This window comes from Rhizophagus irregularis, chromosome 21, assembly GCF_026210795.1.
Source record: "Rhizophagus irregularis chromosome 21, complete sequence".
In the NCBI taxonomy this organism is placed as follows: Eukaryota; Fungi; Glomeromycota; class Glomeromycetes; order Glomerales; family Glomeraceae; genus Rhizophagus; species Rhizophagus irregularis.
The window spans coordinates 1474533-1494014 of record NC_089449.1 but is presented as its reverse complement, the minus strand read 5'-3'; the positions used below and the strand labels follow the sequence as shown (position 1 = coordinate 1494014).

Sequence of the window (19482 nt, the reverse complement as noted above, 5' to 3'; positions counted from 1 at the left end):
ATACAGATTGTCAGTTCATTATACTTTGATAATTGTCTGTAAGATTTACTGAATCTACTATTTTAAAATAAGTATAGCTAATGTAATAATCATGAATTATTAATGAAATATTGCTGCTTTTTATGTTTGAATATTCTTTGTATGTTTGAATTATTGTTTTTACAACTTCAGATTTAATTGTAAAAACCCTTTTTTTGTCACTAATTTAATTTACAGTAAATTTCTAAATCTCTGTAATAATTATATTTCCTTCAGAAATGATTTTTTAAAAGAAATAGCTACACAGTTGATTCTTTTAGTAGGTACCAAGTAATTGACAAAACATTTAATTTGAAGTGAAAAATATTTAAATTTCCAATTAACTTATAATGTAAGTGCTTTAATAATCCTCTAAATTTTGAAAAACTGATGTATTCAAAATATACATTGTAACTGAATATCTATGTATCAAGGTTGTTTAAATATATTTTTTTTTAACAATTTTTGTTAACTATCAAAAAATTATACAGATTATTGTTAGCCATAAAGAACAATCTAATGATTGAAAAGTATCAATTGTTTTTCTTATAAAACTTATAATTTCACATAAATTTACTTTTTTTCTAATTATAGAATGACAAATTTCCATTGAATTAATTTACTTATTAAACATTTGGAAGTAAAAGAAATTTGTGCATAAAAAAAATCTAAAATCATTCAATATAATTCAAGATGAAGGTTTTTGCATCAACCAGTAAATCCAATTATATTGTTTTCAAGAACACATTTATACCTAAATACAGTAATATAAATGGTATTTTAGTATAAACTTGCTGAGACTCTTTAAATATCATAGCAAAATGATTAATAGAGAAATAAAATTAGTTAGAATCATGTTTCATTAAGTAGCCAGAATTACAGATATACCTTTCAATAGCTTCTCAAGGTCATAATATTTGTCAGAAATAATCATGAAACAACTTCAACATAACCAATGCCAACTTTTACATCATTGATATTCATGTATAAAATACCATCATGTTTGTCATCAAGTTTTCCATGATCATTTTCATTCTTTGAAAAATTTCATTGTCATTGTCGTAATTTATTTTCAATTTCTCCACTAGTTTATCATTAATAAGAATTCAGATTCATACAGGTTGGAATGTCAGCTTTCAGTATGACACCATACAGTGTAGGCCTGTAGGGGAATTGTCAAAGAGACAAACAATATTATAATTTTTCAGATGTGACTTCGTGTCTAAACTCGCCAGCATCTGACCAAATTCACAGTTCTAGTAAGTGATAGAAACGCATTGATAGTACAATGGAAAGTAAGATTTAATACTTCTACCTATATATATATCGAAAATCTGAAATTAATTGACTGGTGATTTTAGAAGTGTAATTAAGGAAAAATTCGTGTAGCTTACATTAAGAGAAGGACCCCGATTCCGATGTATTATTTGTTCCCGTAAGTATACGGTTTGCTACAGAAAAATGATGCTTTGCCTTTGAAAATGAGAAACCAAGAAATAAATGATTATACATCATAAATTCCTATAATATTTTATTATATATTACCTGGAAGCTAAAGAGACATCTTTCTCAACATTTCTGAGTTTTGTGGTGAACATTTCTTCTTCCCAAAAAAGGTATGCTCGGATCTCTCTGCGAATCAACGATGTATCTAAAGAGGCGATTTCAGGTAAAAGTATATTGACTGTAGGGGACACAAGGAAAAAAAAAATAAATTTTTTTTAAACGATTGTAGCGCGTAAATGTATGTTTTGTGGAGGGATCAGATGAGATAGATGAGATAAATATAATTGGCGAATTGCGCTAATTGCATGTACTCCTGTGTTACGAAACAAATGCATATAAGTCGAAATGTCTATCACGTTACTCTGTCTTGTCAAAGAAAATACACTCGCGAACGCCTTCCCTGCCCTATAAAAAATTTTATCCGTTATTTCTATAAAAACTCCGTAAAACATGAGCCTTTCACGGATCCATTCACGGAAAGTGTAAATCATTCGATAAATTCCGTGATATAAGGTTATTAATTCCGGAAACATGAGCCTTTTACGACGGATCGACTTTTTTACAGGGCTGTCAATATTGAGAAGGACCAGCTCCTCAAAAGTTATCAAGGCAGAAAAACATAAAGCTTTCATGATGTAGAGGCTGACGAACTCAGCCTATGGAATGTGAAGATCCCTGACGATCGCAACGATCTCTTTAGTAATCTCACTCAATGATAGGGACGAACTCCTTTGCGACAAATAAGATTTCGAAATACTTCCTTGACTCACCAACCGAGGAACATATTCATTTCTTGTCGAACCACCCGCGACAACTGCCACTTCGGTGGAGGTGTTGAAATTAAAAGAGGAAGTCGCCTTCGTTGAAGGAGAAACTTAACAAGTCTGAATATGGTATGTATGAAATAGTGGGAAAGACCTCTTCGTGGGAATTTACTAACCCGTCAGTGTTCGACATTATCGTGAGCTCGAAACGAACGAACGGATTCAAGTGGAACGCAGCGACTCTCGAAGGCCTCAAAGAATATATACGAAAGAATATGAAACCACCGTCTCTTGAAAAAGATGGAACGGTGTTAAAATTTATAAATGGAGATAAAGAAAGATATTCACCTCAGAATGATCAAGACTTCTGCAAAATGCTCCGGCTATTCGTATCAAAGAACAATTTCAAGTTAATCGTTGTCATAGAAACTCTCTCAAAAGCTTTCTCGGATAGGTCATGTGTCAGCTATACGGACTGGCGAATCGGATGATCCTTCATTATCAGTATTTTCGCCTTTCACTTGCGAGTACAAAGATCTGAAAGATGATTCTGCTTAGAAATCTTTATAACCGAACTGAAACCCCGCCTCAAGACCATTTCAATCATCGGAAATGAAGCATCGAAATCGCAATATGTGTGTTCATACTTGGTTGCTGGTGCGAATCTATACGAAGGCAAGTTTGGGCTCCGGCCAGAAAAAATATCACAGGACCTAATGGGCATGGTCCAGTGGATTTTGCAATAGACTTGCTCCAAACCGCAAAAACTGTTGGCGTGGCTGAAGTAAAGGACGAAGATTTTTATAAGGGCATTGCTCAGAATGCTGTACAACTTGAATCCGCTTTATCAAACCGTAAGCGTAAGCAAGTGAGATGGAGGGAAGAGGTGCGTTTACGAAGACTTTTGGAATTATTACAGATGAAATTTTATGGAATGTTCATATAGCGAGGGGAAGTTATCGTTTAAGCTATCAGAACCTGTAACCGTTGTGTACAAAGATGAGGATTTGCAAGCTAAGGTGGAAAAGGTCCTCGGACATATGGTTATTGGAAGAGGCGCAGAAGCCGGACTCGGCTTTTGATGTTGAAAAATAGGGAATTAAAAGGGTAAAGTCGACAGGGGAAATAATATCAAGTCGAATTAGGATTCAGAGTAGGGAGGTTAGCTTTAGCAAACAGGTATAAGTAACTTTATTTAGCATACAATCGTGTATCACGGGCAAAGTCTCAAACTTGTATTTATTTTTATCATAATTTTTCTTTAAACTGTTTCCTCGGCAACGTAAGATAATTTTTTTTCACGCTACGCATTTACGCTCTCTTTCTACTTGCCTTCTCGCACTTCTCGCATATATGCTCGAAGTCAGAAAAAATCACCTTAATTAGTAACCCTTCGATCGTATCACATATCATCTTGTATGCTTGCCCAGCAAAGATGCTTAACAGAGGGGAATTTATCTTTTTCTGAATTCTGAACAGAAGAATTTGAAGAATTTAATTGGTTGGTTCAGGGATTTTGACGAATTTTATTGGATATACGCCATTTGATTCTATCAAATTCGTTATAAGAAGTGTTACCGTTTTCAAACAGAAGTGTTCTATTGTTCCGTCAGTAATTAAGAAAATAATAAAAAACAGAAGTGTTATATCTATAGTCCAGAATAAATCCTCCCGAATAAACCCTGTAACCCAATATATGTTTTTCAAGATTTAGTCGCGAAATTTTCGCTAACCGTTTTTATTAATCTTCACAGTCGTCTTTACAACAAGAAATTAAATAATCTTTGAAAGAATTCCTAGAAAAATTCGAAGAACGCTTGATACGAAACTAGATTTATTTAGAAATGATACTAAGGTATGTGCTTTTCTCTATAAACCTGAGTAAATTGAATAGAAATAACCTAAGAATTTGTCTTTATAAAGAGCTCACTTGAAGCAAAAATCGCACAATCAGAAAGTAGGACGTTACGTTTGGTCGTTGGAGTCGGTGTCTTTATTTTTATAGAAGTTTGCAAACTCGTAATGGTTAATAATCATAATCGCAGACAAAACAAGAGCCTAGTACGAGGAGACTGAAAAAATATTTTTAGAGTAAGGCGTAGGTAGCTTTATTTAGCATAGAAAATTCGTCATGTATAAGGTTAACGAATTCAACCAAATTTTATTTCTGTATTAATAAAATTTTATTTTTTCACAAATCTCGCACATACGATTAAAGAATCAAAGTAAAGTCTTTTATTATATTTTTGAATTATAAATGATAAAGGAGTTGGTTAGCTATGTAAAATGAAGTGAAAAGAGCGGGTAGTGGTGTTTAAAAGGGAGGAATTTGCCCGCCCCTAAACATCTTTTACATAGTAAAAGGAATGGCAGTTTCTTCCCACTACTCCGCATTACTAACTAAGTTTTACTATCTATCCTATCATCTAAAGTACTAATGTAACCATCTCTCTTCTTGATATTTCTCTCATAAAATTCTTGAACCGTATTCTTTCTGATTTTCCCCCAGGTGCACAAATTTCCATCGCTATGTGGAGACACATCCCCGAAGTAATCTTTTTTGTCCCTTATTTGATCAAAAAGTTACTTGAATCGGGTCCAGACAGTTAAGCTAGCAGCGAATTATAAGTTATGAAAACATAAATGGAATATTAATTCCGGCTTTACTTACCAGAACTTCCAGACAAACTTGCATGTGACTGGCTTGATTGGCTTGATGTTTCTGATCGCTCAGCTGATCAGTTTCAACTGGCTGAATTCTTCGGGTAACAGTATAATGATGAATCATTTCATTCCGGAAAGATTCAATCGAGAGGTGAAATTGACTATTGTAGCACCCAGGAATTAGGCATAAATTAATTAGGAAAAATTAGAATATTAAGTGGCGTGGCAACGCAGCAATGCAGGGACTGGACATGTCACCATAAATCTGCCAGAATTATCACAGCAGGCTTCTTTGATGGTATTAAGTCTCTTAGTTATAATATTAACTATCAATAAGATTTTCTGCACTATCATATGAATTGATTTTTTGATTCATTAGTGACATGTGCAGAGATTTCACCAGAGATTTTTTGACAGAAAGATTGCTACATGGTAATAATCCTGGCTGGACTAAAGAGTAAAAACAGTGGGTATGGCCAAAAATGACATACTTCTCAAAGAGTTAGACTGAAGCAAGAATCAATCTGAAGCACAATATATATAATCAATTTGTGGATTTTTTATGAATTATGATGTATATTATATCATAGGTATGTATCATCCTATCTCCCAGTCAATTATTAGCACTTTTCTGGCACTGAATTGTTTCTCAAAATCATAAGATAATTAATCAGATTTGAATTTTCTTTTTAGCCAAATAAAGCTTAATGAAATTTAGAAAATGATTACAAATAAATATTAATGATAGAGTTTAGATACCATGTCTAGTAAACTTGCCAAAATTGCATAAAAAAATGGTGCAGTAGGACCCCACCTACTATTAAGATAGGTCACCCTATAGCCTAAGATAAGGTTTATATATAAAACTCTTTGAAGATCCTATTATAAAAGGAAATTTTATGTTACATTGTTATGATTTTTTTCCTTTTTAGTTAATTAACCAATAGAATTTAAGCAAATCCTAAGGTAAGGTTTCATATAAAAGTGAAATTTTTATTGGTAACATATTTTAGTAATAGGCGGGATCCTGGTGCAGTATATTTATATTAAGCCTTTTATTTTAAGATTTTAGCAATTATATAATCTTTTTTATCCTTAATGTTAATTAAATTTAAGATGAATGTAAAATTAAGATTTACTTGTAATGCAAGTGATATTTTTAATTTTCTATATTATTTCGATTCAAAATATTATAGATCATATGAATTTAATACAAACAGAAAATTTGGAAAAACTTAGAAAACCTATTACTATTGATAGCAATCTGAATCATATAACTTTAGAAATAATTTCATCTTACATTTATATTACATGTAAAATAAAACACTAATATAGGCAAATATATAAATGTTTTTTCAAAACTATGCTTTTTTAAAATAAAGCAGAAAAAAATCATAAAGCTATTTTATTTGAGAGTATTTTAAAAGTTATTACCCTATAAATCAAAAATCATAATATTATTAACTCTAAAATGTATAATATTTGAATGTATTGCATAAAATTTAAAAATAATATTTTAATATTTCTTTTAATACAGCTAGATCAATTAGTATATATATTATTTAATTAATTCCTATAAAAAAAGAAAATCCAGAAAATGTATTGAAAAAATGGAAATCATCTATACATGTATGAAAAATATATCAGATTTTAAAACAACTCAACTTTTGAGTTGTTTCAAAATTTAGTATATTTTCTGTATATACCTGGATATTTTCTATATATATCTCAATGTTTTCTGTATATATCTGGATGTTTTCCATTTTTTCAGTACATTTTCTGAATTTTTTTTTTTATAGGAAATGTATTATTTTATTTTTTTTCAAATTATGATATATTAATATAAAACTTTTAATTATTACCATTTTGCTAAATGCTAATTTTCTTATGGATGGTAATACTTCTAAGCCTGCTATATACAGTATTTATTTTTTATTTATTTATATGATAAGAGAAATTAGTGATTGTAAAATATATATATATATCCTTATATAACAAAAATTTGGTAATTTATTGTAGGTCAATATAGTATACCTACAATTTTCAATATATATTTTATATTCATACATCATAATATTTTTTAAGAGCAAATTTGCCTTTAAATAGCATCTCAAAAATAATTTTTGTTAATTGTGACTCATTATTATTATTATTAAATTTAATTTTGAATTTCTTTTAATAGTAAAAATATATTTTTCAATTAAGGCTTAATACTTTTTTCATTTTGATCAGTATATTGTATATATTCTCTTTCTCTTTAACTGATAGCTTCATCTAAATTATATAATTACTAATTTAAATTTAATGGATAAACTAATGCAAAAATATATATTTCTTTCCAAATTTTTCTCATTCTTTTTTTATTATCATTTAAAAAAATTTTACTATTTACTAAATCAGAAGGTCATTTTTAAAGAGATTTATAATCTGATAATTAAAAAAATAATAATTCTCTTCTTTTAACTTTACAATAAAATTCTGAACTTTAGTTAGTACTTTCACATTTTTGATAACTTTAGTTAACTTCTTCTTTTAATTACTTTTATTATAATTATTAAAAAATTGCCATTCTTAATATTTGTTTAAATCTGTATATAAAGATATTAATAATATTGAAGATTGAAAAAAGAAGTGATAATAGGAAAAACTTTCTTAACTAGACATTTTCTTTAGTTATTTGCATCTAATATTCACAATAATTGACTAACTTTTTTAAAATATTCAATATATTCTTTAAAAAATATGACTAGAGTTTTCATTTATAATTGTTTAACTATAATTTCTTAAATTTTCTTAACATTTATTTGAAATATACTGCTAATAAGTCAGTTTTTAATAATTATTATATAATCTATACCTTAAAATTTATCATGAATCCAATATTATTTAAAAAACTATACAACTAGTTACTAAAAAATAGGAATTAAAAAATAATATTTTAATTACAAATAAGTGATATCAAAATAAATTTATTACTTGAATTTTTATTTGTATTATATAATATTAATCATTTGAATAAAAATTATTATTTCAGATAAAATTTTTAATGAATTTTATTTACACAAATTTTACTAAGAAAATTTTTTTGATTAGTTCTATTAAATGAAATTTTATTAATTTTTAGAAATATTAAATCTTATTTAGAATGAAAAATAAATTCATTTTATTTAATTCTTTTGTAATTTAATAATTCAGTTAATTTATAGTTTAAATTAAAATTTTATTAATTTTAATTCTTAGATTTAATTAATTTGATACAATTTAATTTGCAAATAATATTTTATATATATATATATTGCTTGTAATATATTTAGTGATTTATGGTATGGTAAACTTTACTGTGGGGGTTTACTACGCTAGATGGTCCTCATAGATGGTAAAGTCTCAAGTGCAATGTCTTAGCAGTAGTTTACCTTCTAATAAGTTTAGGCTGATTGGAGACGTTCGTAGGCTCACAGGTATATAAGGTTCTAAGGTGAGGTTCGATTCTCAGGTGAATTTGATGTACTGGTAGGTGATCACGCAGGTAAGCTTGGGTTGGATTCTTATAATAAAAGGGTGATCCCAGTACCTTAGCAGCTTACTGTCCTGGTAGTTACTACTATTACTACTGGGGGATTTACAACTATGGTGGGCTGGTATGGTAATCGTGGCCTGTAGTGGGCTTTGAGTGAGGCCATATTAGTAGTCTTAGTATTGCAGTACCTTTAAGCTAAACCATCATCTAGAAGGGCTTCGATGTCTATCCATTATATCTGCCGTACGTAGGTGGTTCTTGCTTCTGACGGGCGCTAGTGGGTAGTATAACTGTGTCAGAAACCCTGCTACACTACGATCCATCCTTGTGTGGGTATAAACTAGAGTCGTCTTCCCAGTGTGGTATATAGGGGGTAGGGGGATGTACGTCCGGTTCTTCTTAATAATTAGAGAGTCGTTGGTTAGCTGTTCTCAATGGTAGGAGTGCATTTCCGCAACTTTAAGTTGTAGTGCTCCCTCCATATAGCTCTAGTGAACCGGCTATGCCGATGTCCTCCTAAAACATAAAAAAAAAAAAAAAAAAAATATTTAGTGATTTATTAAAATAAAAAAATAAATTTATTAACTACTAAATTACTTATCATTTTTTTATAGAAATCTCACATATGCACTATCAAATAGATACTTGAATTTAAGAAGTATAGTAATTGTATAGAGAATATTACTCCTTTTTGTCTATACCCTTAAGTAAGTATTCTATATAGATCTATTTTAACTGCAGAACAAAACTCAGAAATAAAAAAAAAATAAAGAAGAGTGTTTACAAAAAATTAAAAAAAATTTAGGATATAAAATTAGCAGTAAAACCTCTTTATATATATAATATTTTATAAAATTTGAATTTTAACAAATAACTTTATCTATTATTATTAATAAAATAAAATAAATTATATAAATTATGAGAATCTAAATATATATAACACTTATATAACTTTATTAATAGTTTTTTCATATTTTTTTACAATTATTTTATCATTAGCTTTAGTAATCCAATTTAATTAATCTTTTTTTTTAATAAAAAAATTTATTTAAATCTAATTATTAGATTTTAAAATAATCATTAAAAGAACAAAAGTATTAATTTTAATATAAATTAATTATAAGTTGTATATCATTATATATTTAGTTTCTAATGCCTTTAAACTATTTTGCAGGCAAATTTGCTTGCAATTTTGTCTTTTAATTAAAGATATTTTTAAGTATCTTATAATATTTTATTAAATATTTTTGTAATAAAATTTATGGTATTTTCTATACAAATTAACAATTTTTTTTTAATTGCAACACATTTGCAGTTTTATTAAGGTATACATTAAAAGAAATTCTATATATATATTGAAATTCAAATAAAAGAAAACTATTCTAATATAATTAAACTACAAATTACACGTTATACATAAAAAAATTAACAATTTGATTAATAATATCTATTAATTCTAAAAATATAAAATTACTATTATTTGATACATTTTAATGAGAAAATCTAATAAAATAAAATTATTTTTCTACAAATATTATAAATATTATGTAATACATCAGGAAATTTGTTTAGGCGTAATTTAGTGTAATATTTCAGAGGTGGTGTAAAATTTCGAAATATTACACTAAAAACGTAATATTACAAAAGTTTACGCTTTTAAATTTGAATAATTATAGTAATTTATGAATATCTTGCTATCTACTGATCCAATCATGACGATCTATAGCTCATTGGAATCAGCTCATCAAGACGATTCGAATGGTAGTAAAATCATATCTCTACGTTTGATAGATGACTTTCTACTAATTTAAAACTTTATTGCATGCTATAGAGCGTTCTATCAACTGTAGAAATGCGATTTTACTACCATTCGAATCGTCTTGATGAGCTGATTCCAATGAGTTATAGATCGTCTTGATTGGATCAGTAGATAGCGAGATATTCTTAAATTACTATAATTATTTAAATTTAAAAGCGTAAACTTTTGTAATATTACGTTTTTAGTGTAATATTTCGAAATTTTACACCACCTCCGAAATCCTGATGTAGGATATTTTATTAAATCTAAAAATTTATAAATTTATCTTACTATTTATTAATTTTAGAAATACAATTTTATTAGTTATTACTATTAAATGCATCTTAATAAGAAAATTCTAACAAACCTAATTTTTTATTTTTTTATAATTACTAAATTTTAAAAATTCAAAAATTTTTAAAATTAATTTTAACTTACCAATTGTTACCTTTTAGTAAAAATAAGTATTAAAATAGCTAAAATAACTAGTAAATTATAAAAATTAAGACCTTAATTAATTAATTAAAATTATTCTTTTTTTTTATTAATTTATTTAACTAATTAAAATTAAGATGTAATTATAATTAGAACATCAATTAACTAATTAACATTATTTTTAATTAAATTATTTTTTTTTCTTGTTCTTTATTCAAGTTATCAATAATAACTTTTAATCCATCATGAGCAGGTCTAACCCATAATAAAGGTTCATTTAATTGTAATTGTTTCATTTCATTGGTTAATTTGAAATGGTCTACTGCATGAGAAAACCCTGTTAAATAGGTTCTATTTGGTATTGGATTTAAATTTCTTGATATATTAATTGCTTGATCTATTGAAAAATGAGATGAATGTTCCTGATCTATAACAAAAACCCAAGCAGATTAGTTAAACAAAACTTAAAAGTAGATATTTTAAGAAAATTAAAGTATACTAACAATTTAATGCATCTAATATTAATATTTTACTCCCTTGTACTTTAGTTAATATATCTTCTGGTATAAAATTACAATCTGATATATACGTAATATTATCAAACTTAAAACCAACATATATATATGGTTCATTTGTTGTAAAGTATTTTCCATGATGAACTTGAGAAATATAAGAAGACGAAAGAAAAGATGAATAATCAAAAATAATTATTTAGATTTTAAAGAAATATATGCAAAGAAAATCACCTGGTAAAGGAATAAATTCTAATCCTTCAACAGTAAATGGTCTATTTGGATCGATTAAATTCCATTGAAAAGCTGGTAAATCACCTCCACCTAATCAAACAAAATCTTTTTAAAATGAGAATTTCTTTTTGTTAAAAAAAGTTAAGTTATACGAACCGGTTGCTTGTTTTGCATCAACAATATAAGGAAAAAGTGTTTTAACAGCCTCTAAAGTATTATTAGTTAAATAAATAGGAATATATTCTTGTATAACTTTATTCAATGTCCAAGCTCTTAAATCGTCTAATCCATTAATTGCATCTGCGTGTGGGTGTGTCAATATTATTGCATCTAATTGACGCAACTTATGATATGGCCACCATTTTAATGCAGATACTACAAAAATATTTTTTCATTAATTGAAATTATAAATAATATTTTAGACATTATAATTAAGAATATTTACCATAGAACGTTTTGCCACAATCAATTACAATATTCCTAATTAAATATAAAAAAGAAAAATCGAATTCATTCGCACAATAACATAAGTAAAATTCGATAATTTTGGATTAATTGTTGTGGAAATCAAAAAAAGCACCCAAATTATACCTAACTCTACCATCTTCGTGATTTACTCTAACTAATAAACTTGTATTTCTTCTTACATTAACCTCTCCTTCAGGCGTTAAGGTTGACATGCAAGTTTCACAATTCTGCTCGGGATCAGTTAAACAAGCTATGACAGGTACTCCCGAAGATGTTCCTAAACACTTAATCTATTAATATTCTTACAATGTAGTCATAATTATAGACTATGAAAATGTAGCCTAGATACCTGTTCCAAGGAAGATTATTTCGGTAACTTTATTTGAAGACATAAAATGATCAAATTTCGGTGTTTCCGCAGTTTTACTCCACTCAGCAATGTGAATTATAGAATTATAGTGTCGACCAACACTAATCTCATATGATGTAGTGGTACAAAAAAGATCTAAATCTGTAATAAAACACCATCAGAAAAAAAATTTTAATAGTAATAGAACAATGTTTTTGCCTCAAATACTTCGAGCAACTCGTTCCCATTTCCCTACACTAAGAAAGTTTTCGGTACGTTCTGCTTCTTCAGTCACAAACATTCCTTATGTAGAAGCCAATATAAAAAAGGTTTGTCTTACACCCTTATTTTCTAAGTTGTTTCAACCTTTGGAAATTAATTTCGATTTCTCACAGGATCAAGAATTGTCAAAAACAATTTCTAATGAAATTACAAAAATTACAACTTTATCTAATGGTGTACGTGTAACGTCTGAAAATACTCCAGGTCATTTTTCAGCTGTTGGAGTGTATATTGATGTAGGATCTAGATATGAAACACCACAAACCCTTGGTTTAAGTCATATGTTAGATCGATTAGCTTTCAAGGTGTGTACAATATTTTGTATCTAACAACAAAATTTTTTTTTTTGCTAAATAGCTCAATTTTATAGAGTACAAAAACTCATTCAATTGAACAAATTAACTCAATACTGGAATCTCTTGGAGGCAATATAATGTGTGCTAGTAGTCGTGAAGCTGTTATGTATCAATCTGCTATTTTCTCACAAGATCTCTCTAAGGTTATAGCTCTTTTTTCGGATGTTATTCGAAACCCTTGTATTACCCTGAAAGAGGTGGAGGAACAAAAACAAACAACACTTTATGAAATTCAGGAAATATGGCAAAAGCCAGAAATGATACTACCAGAACTTCTTCATACAGTAGCTTTCAAAAATAATACACTAGGGAATCCAATGTTATGTCCAGAGGATAGACTTATGATGATGACACCACAATTGATTAAAGAATATATTTCAACGTGGTACCGCCCAGAGCGAATGGTTTTAGCAGTTGCTGGAGCTCAACATGAAGAAATTGTTGAACTGGCTATGAAACATTTTGGTGATATACCTAGGTCACCAGAACTTAATGCACATACCATATTACCCTTTACAACACCAAAACAAATACAAACAAAATCATCATTATATAAAACAATAACAACAGCGGCTTCTTCGCTTTTTAACGCAAATTCATCATCAATTTTTACAGCAAATCAGAAGGCACATTATACAGGTGGTTCACTTTTCCTAGATCAATCAATTCCGCATACACATGTTTATGTTGCATTTGAAGGGCTTTCAATTCATGATCCAGATATTTATGGACTTGCAATACTTCAAATGCTTCTTGGAGGAGGAGGATCATTTTCAGCTGGTGGACCTGGCAAGGGAATGTATAGTCGCCTATTTACAAACGTGCTTAATCAGTATAATTGGATGGAATCTTGTATGTGCTTTAACCACTGTTATACAGATTCTGGACTTTTTGGCATATCGGCATCATGTCGTCCTGAATATAATCATCATATTTTGGATGTTATAGCGCAACAACTTAATTCAGTAACAAGATTTGATCATGGAGGTGTTACACAATCGGAACTTTTACGAGCAAAAAATCAATTAAAAAGTAGTTTACTGATGAACTTAGAATCAAGGATGGTACAATTAGAAGATTTGGGAAGACAGGTTCGTGTTCTATTTGTGTATATATGGGTATATATATCGGATTATATACGTTTATAAAGAATAAAATTAAATAAATGTTTGTGCAATTTGTAGGTTCAGGTGCATGGTTATAAAATATCTGCAGAAGAAATGTGTAAAAAAATTGATAAAGTTACATTAGAAGATCTCGTAAGAATAGCAAGTAAAGTTATTGGAGGTCAGATACGTAATGAAGGTAACGGCACAGGTGAAGTAACAATAGTAGCTCAAGGTGAGCTAAATGGACTAAAAGACATGCAAACAGTATGTGAGCAATATGGACTAGGTAAAACTAAAAATTCAAAAAAATTCAAAATGGTTGCATAGTGGTTACATTAATTATAATGTAAATTAAAAAAATCCAACTTTTGTACTTTAAAATACGTAAAATATCTATAATAGCATTATTGAACCAGTTTGATAATACTTTAAAAATTATTCTCTAAGATTGATTATATGTTACACCGATCTGTATGACATTTTGATTTTACGTATAACAAATTCATTATAACTAATTTTAGAAATATACAGATCAAACATGAAAAATGCCCGACATGTTACACTGATTTAACTTCCGCTCGTGTAACAACAAAAACCACTGAATCTAGTCAAAGATTCATAATTCTAGCCAGAAGTCGATTAGAATTAGGCTTAATTATTTAATTATTTAGAAATATGGTAAAAAAGAAAGAAAGAGAAGAAAAGATCATAATATAGTGTAATTTTAACCAGTTACTATAAAGCCTTTGTAATAAAGTTTGATAATAACTTCCAAGTATGTATATAATGATTATCGAATATGTTTTGTTGTATAAAAAAAATCGATTATCTATATTTATTCATTTACGATCACATGATTCAATTAACAAGAGAATAATCGATCTACGTAGAATATTCTACGTAGAGCGTAGAATCAGAACATGGTTAATCCTTTAGGTCTTACAAAATTTCTTGGCATTTTTCCTACGTTTAGCATTCACCCTTTTAAGTTTTATAATATAAAAGTCACGTGGTATTATTTCAATAGCTGCATAAAATGTTGCATTCATGCATAATAACGGTCAGGGTAGCGTGGTTCTTTTTTTTTGCCAAGACTTCTCGCGTATTAAACTATAAATATATATACATAATTTTATAATTTTATAATTTATAACCGTCTTTTTTTTCCTTTAAATTCCAACTTTTTTTTTTTTTTTTGTTTTAAACATTACAACATCCCCGAATATATTATATAATACGGGATTTTTGTAATTCAAGTACAACAAACTCTTTTTATTTTATGCACATATAAATAATCATTTAATAGGGCCGCAGCAATATTTAATCCCCATAAAAAAGTTTCCCATTTCTTCACACTTAAAAGAATTTTCACTATCTCCATTTTTACGACATAGACCCATAGTCCATAATTTTTAACTATAAAAATTTGCCGCCAACTATTATTACAATCCTTAATAACTATTGAACTGAACTATTTCCACTTTCAAGGTGAGTAATAAATAGTATTTAGATACAATTATATAACAATCCCTAAAGTCCAATTAATGGTACAGAACTTTTCGACCAAAAATTGTAAGATATTATATTATTTTTATTTTTTATTATTTTTTTTTTCCTTGTGCAAAATGAATTAGTTAAAAAAATTACCCAATAATAATCATGTGTAAGTCATGTTTCTATGGAAAGTTTCTCCGACAACATTCCAAGTATGTAAATCTTTATTTATATACAATATACGCACATCATTTATTACGAAACATCTTTTTTTTTAAAAAAAAAATTATAAAAAAAAAAATTCCAACTATTTAAACAAAAAGTCCTTTTTATTTTATTTGTTTATAATTCAAAAAGAAATTGATTCACAAATATTTCTAAAGTTTAATCGAAAATAAATTGTTTTTTGTTTCTGCATAGGTGCATTATATGGAATAAATAGAAAATTATTGCAGAATATTTATTGATAAGGATTACCAATCAATTAATACATATATATATATGTATATATATATATGTATATTGGAAATTTTTTTACTTATATAATTCAAAATTCAAAAAAAAAACCTCTTTTTTTTTAATTTGAAAATTTTTTTTTTAGATTATATTATCCGTTCATTTATAATACTGCGCCGTAAAAGATGACGACAACATCAAAACATCATTTATTTAATCAACCAACATGTGTGGTAGAAAAGATACTACTTCAACCAACATTAAATATATTAGACCGCTGTGCGATCTCACAAACTTGTAAAACACTACACAAATTTACATCAACATTATATTCGATATTTGATTTCCCATTATCCCCTTCAAACATAACGTCACTATCACATAAAAAATCATTAGCAATAAAACCACAAGAATTAAAAAGTGTTCCTATAATAGCAGTACGCTCGGGAGTGTATAATGTAGCAATTGGATCAGATGGTGATGACTATTCTGCTATATTTTTTAACAGGAAAGGAATTGTACGCGTTGTCAAAGTTAGAACGAAAAAAGATGGTGTATCAATCGAATGTCTTTATTCTGTTCTTGTGCAAAGAATGTTATTTACTTGTACGAAATTTAAAGATAAAGTTTTATTAATTGAGTCACCACCTGGAAAAGACTATTTTGCTCATACTAATACATTACAAGATATAATTGAAAAATTTGGTAAAATAGCTTTGCGTAAACATTACGGATTTAAACTGAATTCATGTCCTTCATCATCATCATCAAATTCAACATCTCAAACAACCGACAAGGCTGTAACTACAGCAAATCCCTCATCCTCTACAACAAATTCGGAAGTAGACATAGATTTTATAGTATGGCAAAATACGAAACCAACAAGGGACATGTTACTTAAAGGAATTGTTGGGATGATAAGAAGATTTCGCCAAAGAGAACAAGCAAATTCAAAAGAATTTTCAACATCAACTGGCTGTAGTGAACAACGATGGTACATTAAAGTATTAATGCAATTTCATTATAGATATTTAATGTGTCAGCAAAAGCTTTATGTTTATGGAAATTCGTTAAGAAAACGTCATATGGAAATTATGAATTTCTTAACAAATGAATTTAAAGGCTCTTTATTATCAACATTCTCAAATGAGTGGTCATATAATAATGAAAATGAATCGAATTCGTCTAATGGCATATTTTCTTTTGTTTTAATGGACCTATCAAAAAATTCTTCATCACCATCAAAGAAGTTGTCTAAAAGTATTGGTTTAACATCATCAATCTCATCAGAAGAAATAGAAAAACAATTAGCTCAACTTAATGAACGTCATTTATTTTTAAGAACTTTAATGGAAAAATTTAAATCTGTTATATTAGCTAATCAAGGTTTAGATAGTTGTAGTATCGTTTTTCGTAATTTTCAATTGCAATCAGTTTATGAAGATTTACGTACAAATCTTACAAAAATTTTACATAAACGCGAAAAAGTTTCTGAAGTTATTGAGACCACAGCTATCAAGTTACAATTGATCTTAAAGTCTTTATATGAACAAGATATACGTAACAAGTATTCTGCTATGAACAAAGAATTGGCCCGTCAAGGAATTAATGTTCAATTGAATAATAATGATTTGAAAAAATCTTCAGCGAAAAGTGTAACAACAACTTCATCATCTTCATTTAATTCAATTACTACTACTTCAACAACGATTCCCCGATTAACTACATACATTAATACTTTTAATACTACTTCAACACTTCCCGCATATACTACTACTACCATAACATCATCACCAACAACGATTACATCGTTGGCATCATCAGCAACCAACGAGAAACGTAAAGATATTTCAAAGTTAGCAGTTACTATTCCGCACCAATCTGATCATGATCTTAGCGCTGAATCAATATTGGATGCCCTTTTATTGCAAATTCCGTTTGAGCATATATTTTCAAGGAAAATGTTCATTAAGTTATTAGCGCAGAGACATTTTGAAACGATGTGTGCTGAATATGGAGATCATACTGCCAGAATAGACTATGATGATTATTGTTCGAGTTCAAATGAAGATTTGTCTGATGATGGTTTCTTCAATAATAATAATGATAGTAGCAGCAGTGCTGATAACAACGATGATTCAGATTTTTTTCATCATCATTATTATAATTCAAGTGGCCGAAGTTTTTTTTATGATATTGAAACGGGACAACATGTATCTCAAGATTATGCAAGAAAATTTTTCATAAATTGGTTTGAACAAAATTATAAAAAATTTTGTTACAAATTAGTTGAAATTGGGGATTGGCTAAATGCTACTTGTTATTTTCTTTTCATATCAAAGAACTTGTTAAAAGATGATTGTAATTGGGTTGAACAATACGATGAAAGTGAAGGCGTTTGTACAACTGAATGGAGATTCGAAATTGTTGAAAAAGTCGAGAAAGAATTAATTAATTTAACTAATGATGTAGTTAGACCTGCTTTATTAAAAAAGAATTGTTGTACAGATATTGACGAAGATAATATGATCAAAATTTGGAAAACTTGGTGGTTGTATGCTTGTAGTGAGGTGCTGGATAATATTGAGACTTCAAATGCTAAAACTGTTTTGGAAAAGATGGAAGATATTTTAGAAATGAAATCTTCTTACGCTACTACTTCCACCTGTACTACTTGTACAAACAAAGGAAAAGATAAAGAGAATGAAACCGCTTAAAACCTATCACAAACAATTTATGGAATTACTTATTTTTTATATTTTGAATTATATTTATTAATTTAATTTTTTTGATTGAGAAGCAATTTTGAATGAGATGAAAGTTATCAAAACCAATCTTTTTTATTTTATCAAACAATTATTAGTTTCTTTTTATTTTTGGTTTTTTTTTGAGGATTACTATCAGAGACAATATATAAAAGTATTGTATAATTATGTATTATGATTTATATTATAACCAAAAGTATATTTTAACAAGTTATTTTAGTCATTCTTTATTATAGTAATAGTTTTTAATATATATATTTGTATATATATATGTTGTATTATCATCGATATATATTTATGTCTAGATTTTTATATAAAGACAATATTAAATATAATGATTTGAACTTTTATTTTATTAAGTTTGATTGTTTAAAAAAAACTAAAATTGCACATTCCTCGTCTGGAAAGAATTTCCATATTTCATACTATAATTATTAGTAATAATTAATGTATCTAATAAGAAGATCCTAATGATATGATTATCCAGATAATTATTTCAGGTTAGAAAGATATAGATGATCAAATTTTGTACAATCAATTATGGTTCAGTACTTTATATCGTGGATAACATGAATGATTATCGCTTCTCTGATAGAAATGAGAGAGATATGATTAAGTCCAGACCACCGGAAATTGTTTTTTTTATAAATACTCAGATCGCCACTCGGACCTTGTGTAACAATAAGGTACTCCAACAATAAATTTTTTTGTCACAAAACACCAATAAGACGCGTTTACTATAATAAAGCTAAATT

General features: G+C 28.0%; 3 protein-coding genes across 3 annotated transcripts; 2 read left to right on the top strand and 1 right to left on the bottom strand.

Moving 5' to 3' along the window:
• Positions 1-10771: 10771 nt before the first annotated feature.
• Positions 10772-12335, bottom strand: OCT59_013781 (uncharacterized protein). Its single transcript, XM_025325880.2, has 7 exons — positions 12266-12335; positions 12040-12193; positions 11894-11928; positions 11605-11823; positions 11449-11538; positions 11206-11361; positions 10772-11129 (listed from the first exon to the last, which is right to left on the bottom strand). The coding sequence occupies exons 1-7, from the start codon at positions 12306-12308 to the stop codon at positions 10888-10890; spliced, it is 939 nt and encodes a 312-aa protein (XP_025179025.1). The 5' UTR covers positions 12309-12335; the 3' UTR covers positions 10772-10887.
• Positions 12336-12463: 128 nt separating this feature from the next.
• Positions 12464-14440, top strand: OCT59_013780 (uncharacterized protein). The gene is made up of 4 exons (XM_025317091.2): positions 12464-12594; positions 12661-12852; positions 12918-13994; positions 14088-14440. Exons 1-4 carry the CDS (start codon positions 12475-12477, stop codon positions 14337-14339), a joined length of 1641 nt encoding a protein of 546 aa, XP_025179026.1. The 5' UTR covers positions 12464-12474; the 3' UTR covers positions 14340-14440.
• A 1605-nt stretch (positions 14441-16045) lies between these two features.
• OCT59_013779 (uncharacterized protein) lies at positions 16046-19098 on the top strand. Its single transcript, XM_025317092.2, has one exon. It carries the CDS (start codon positions 16148-16150, stop codon positions 18677-18679), a length of 2532 nt encoding a protein of 843 aa, XP_025179027.1. The 5' UTR covers positions 16046-16147; the 3' UTR covers positions 18680-19098.
• Positions 19099-19482: the final 384 nt, after the last annotated feature.

Excerpts from the sequence above, each read along its gene's own strand:
- OCT59_013779 (XM_025317092.2), top strand. The coding sequence starts at position 16,148 with ATGACGACAACATCAAAACATCATTTATTTAATCAACCAACATGTGTG.
- OCT59_013780 (XM_025317091.2), top strand. The coding sequence starts at position 12,475 with ATGTTTTTGCCTCAAATACTTCGAGCAACTCGTTCCCATTTCCCTACA. Across the intron at positions 12,595-12,660 it reads TAGAAGCCAATATAAAAAAG|GATCAAGAATTGTCAAAAAC; the intron begins GTTTGTCTTACA and ends GATTTCTCACAG. Across the intron at positions 13,995-14,087 it reads TAGAAGATTTGGGAAGACAG|GTTCAGGTGCATGGTTATAA; the intron begins GTTCGTGTTCTA and ends TGCAATTTGTAG.
- OCT59_013781 (XM_025325880.2), bottom strand. The coding sequence starts at position 12,308 with ATGTCTTCAAATAAAGTTACCGAAATAATCTTCCTTGGAACAG. Across the intron at positions 11,362-11,448 it reads AGAATTTATTCCTTTACCAG|TTCATCATGGAAAATACTTT; the intron begins GTGATTTTCTTT and ends ATATTTCTCAAG. Across the intron at positions 11,130-11,205 it reads AATATTAGATGCATTAAATT|ATCAGGAACATTCATCTCAT; the intron begins GTTAGTATACTT and ends TTTTTGTTATAG.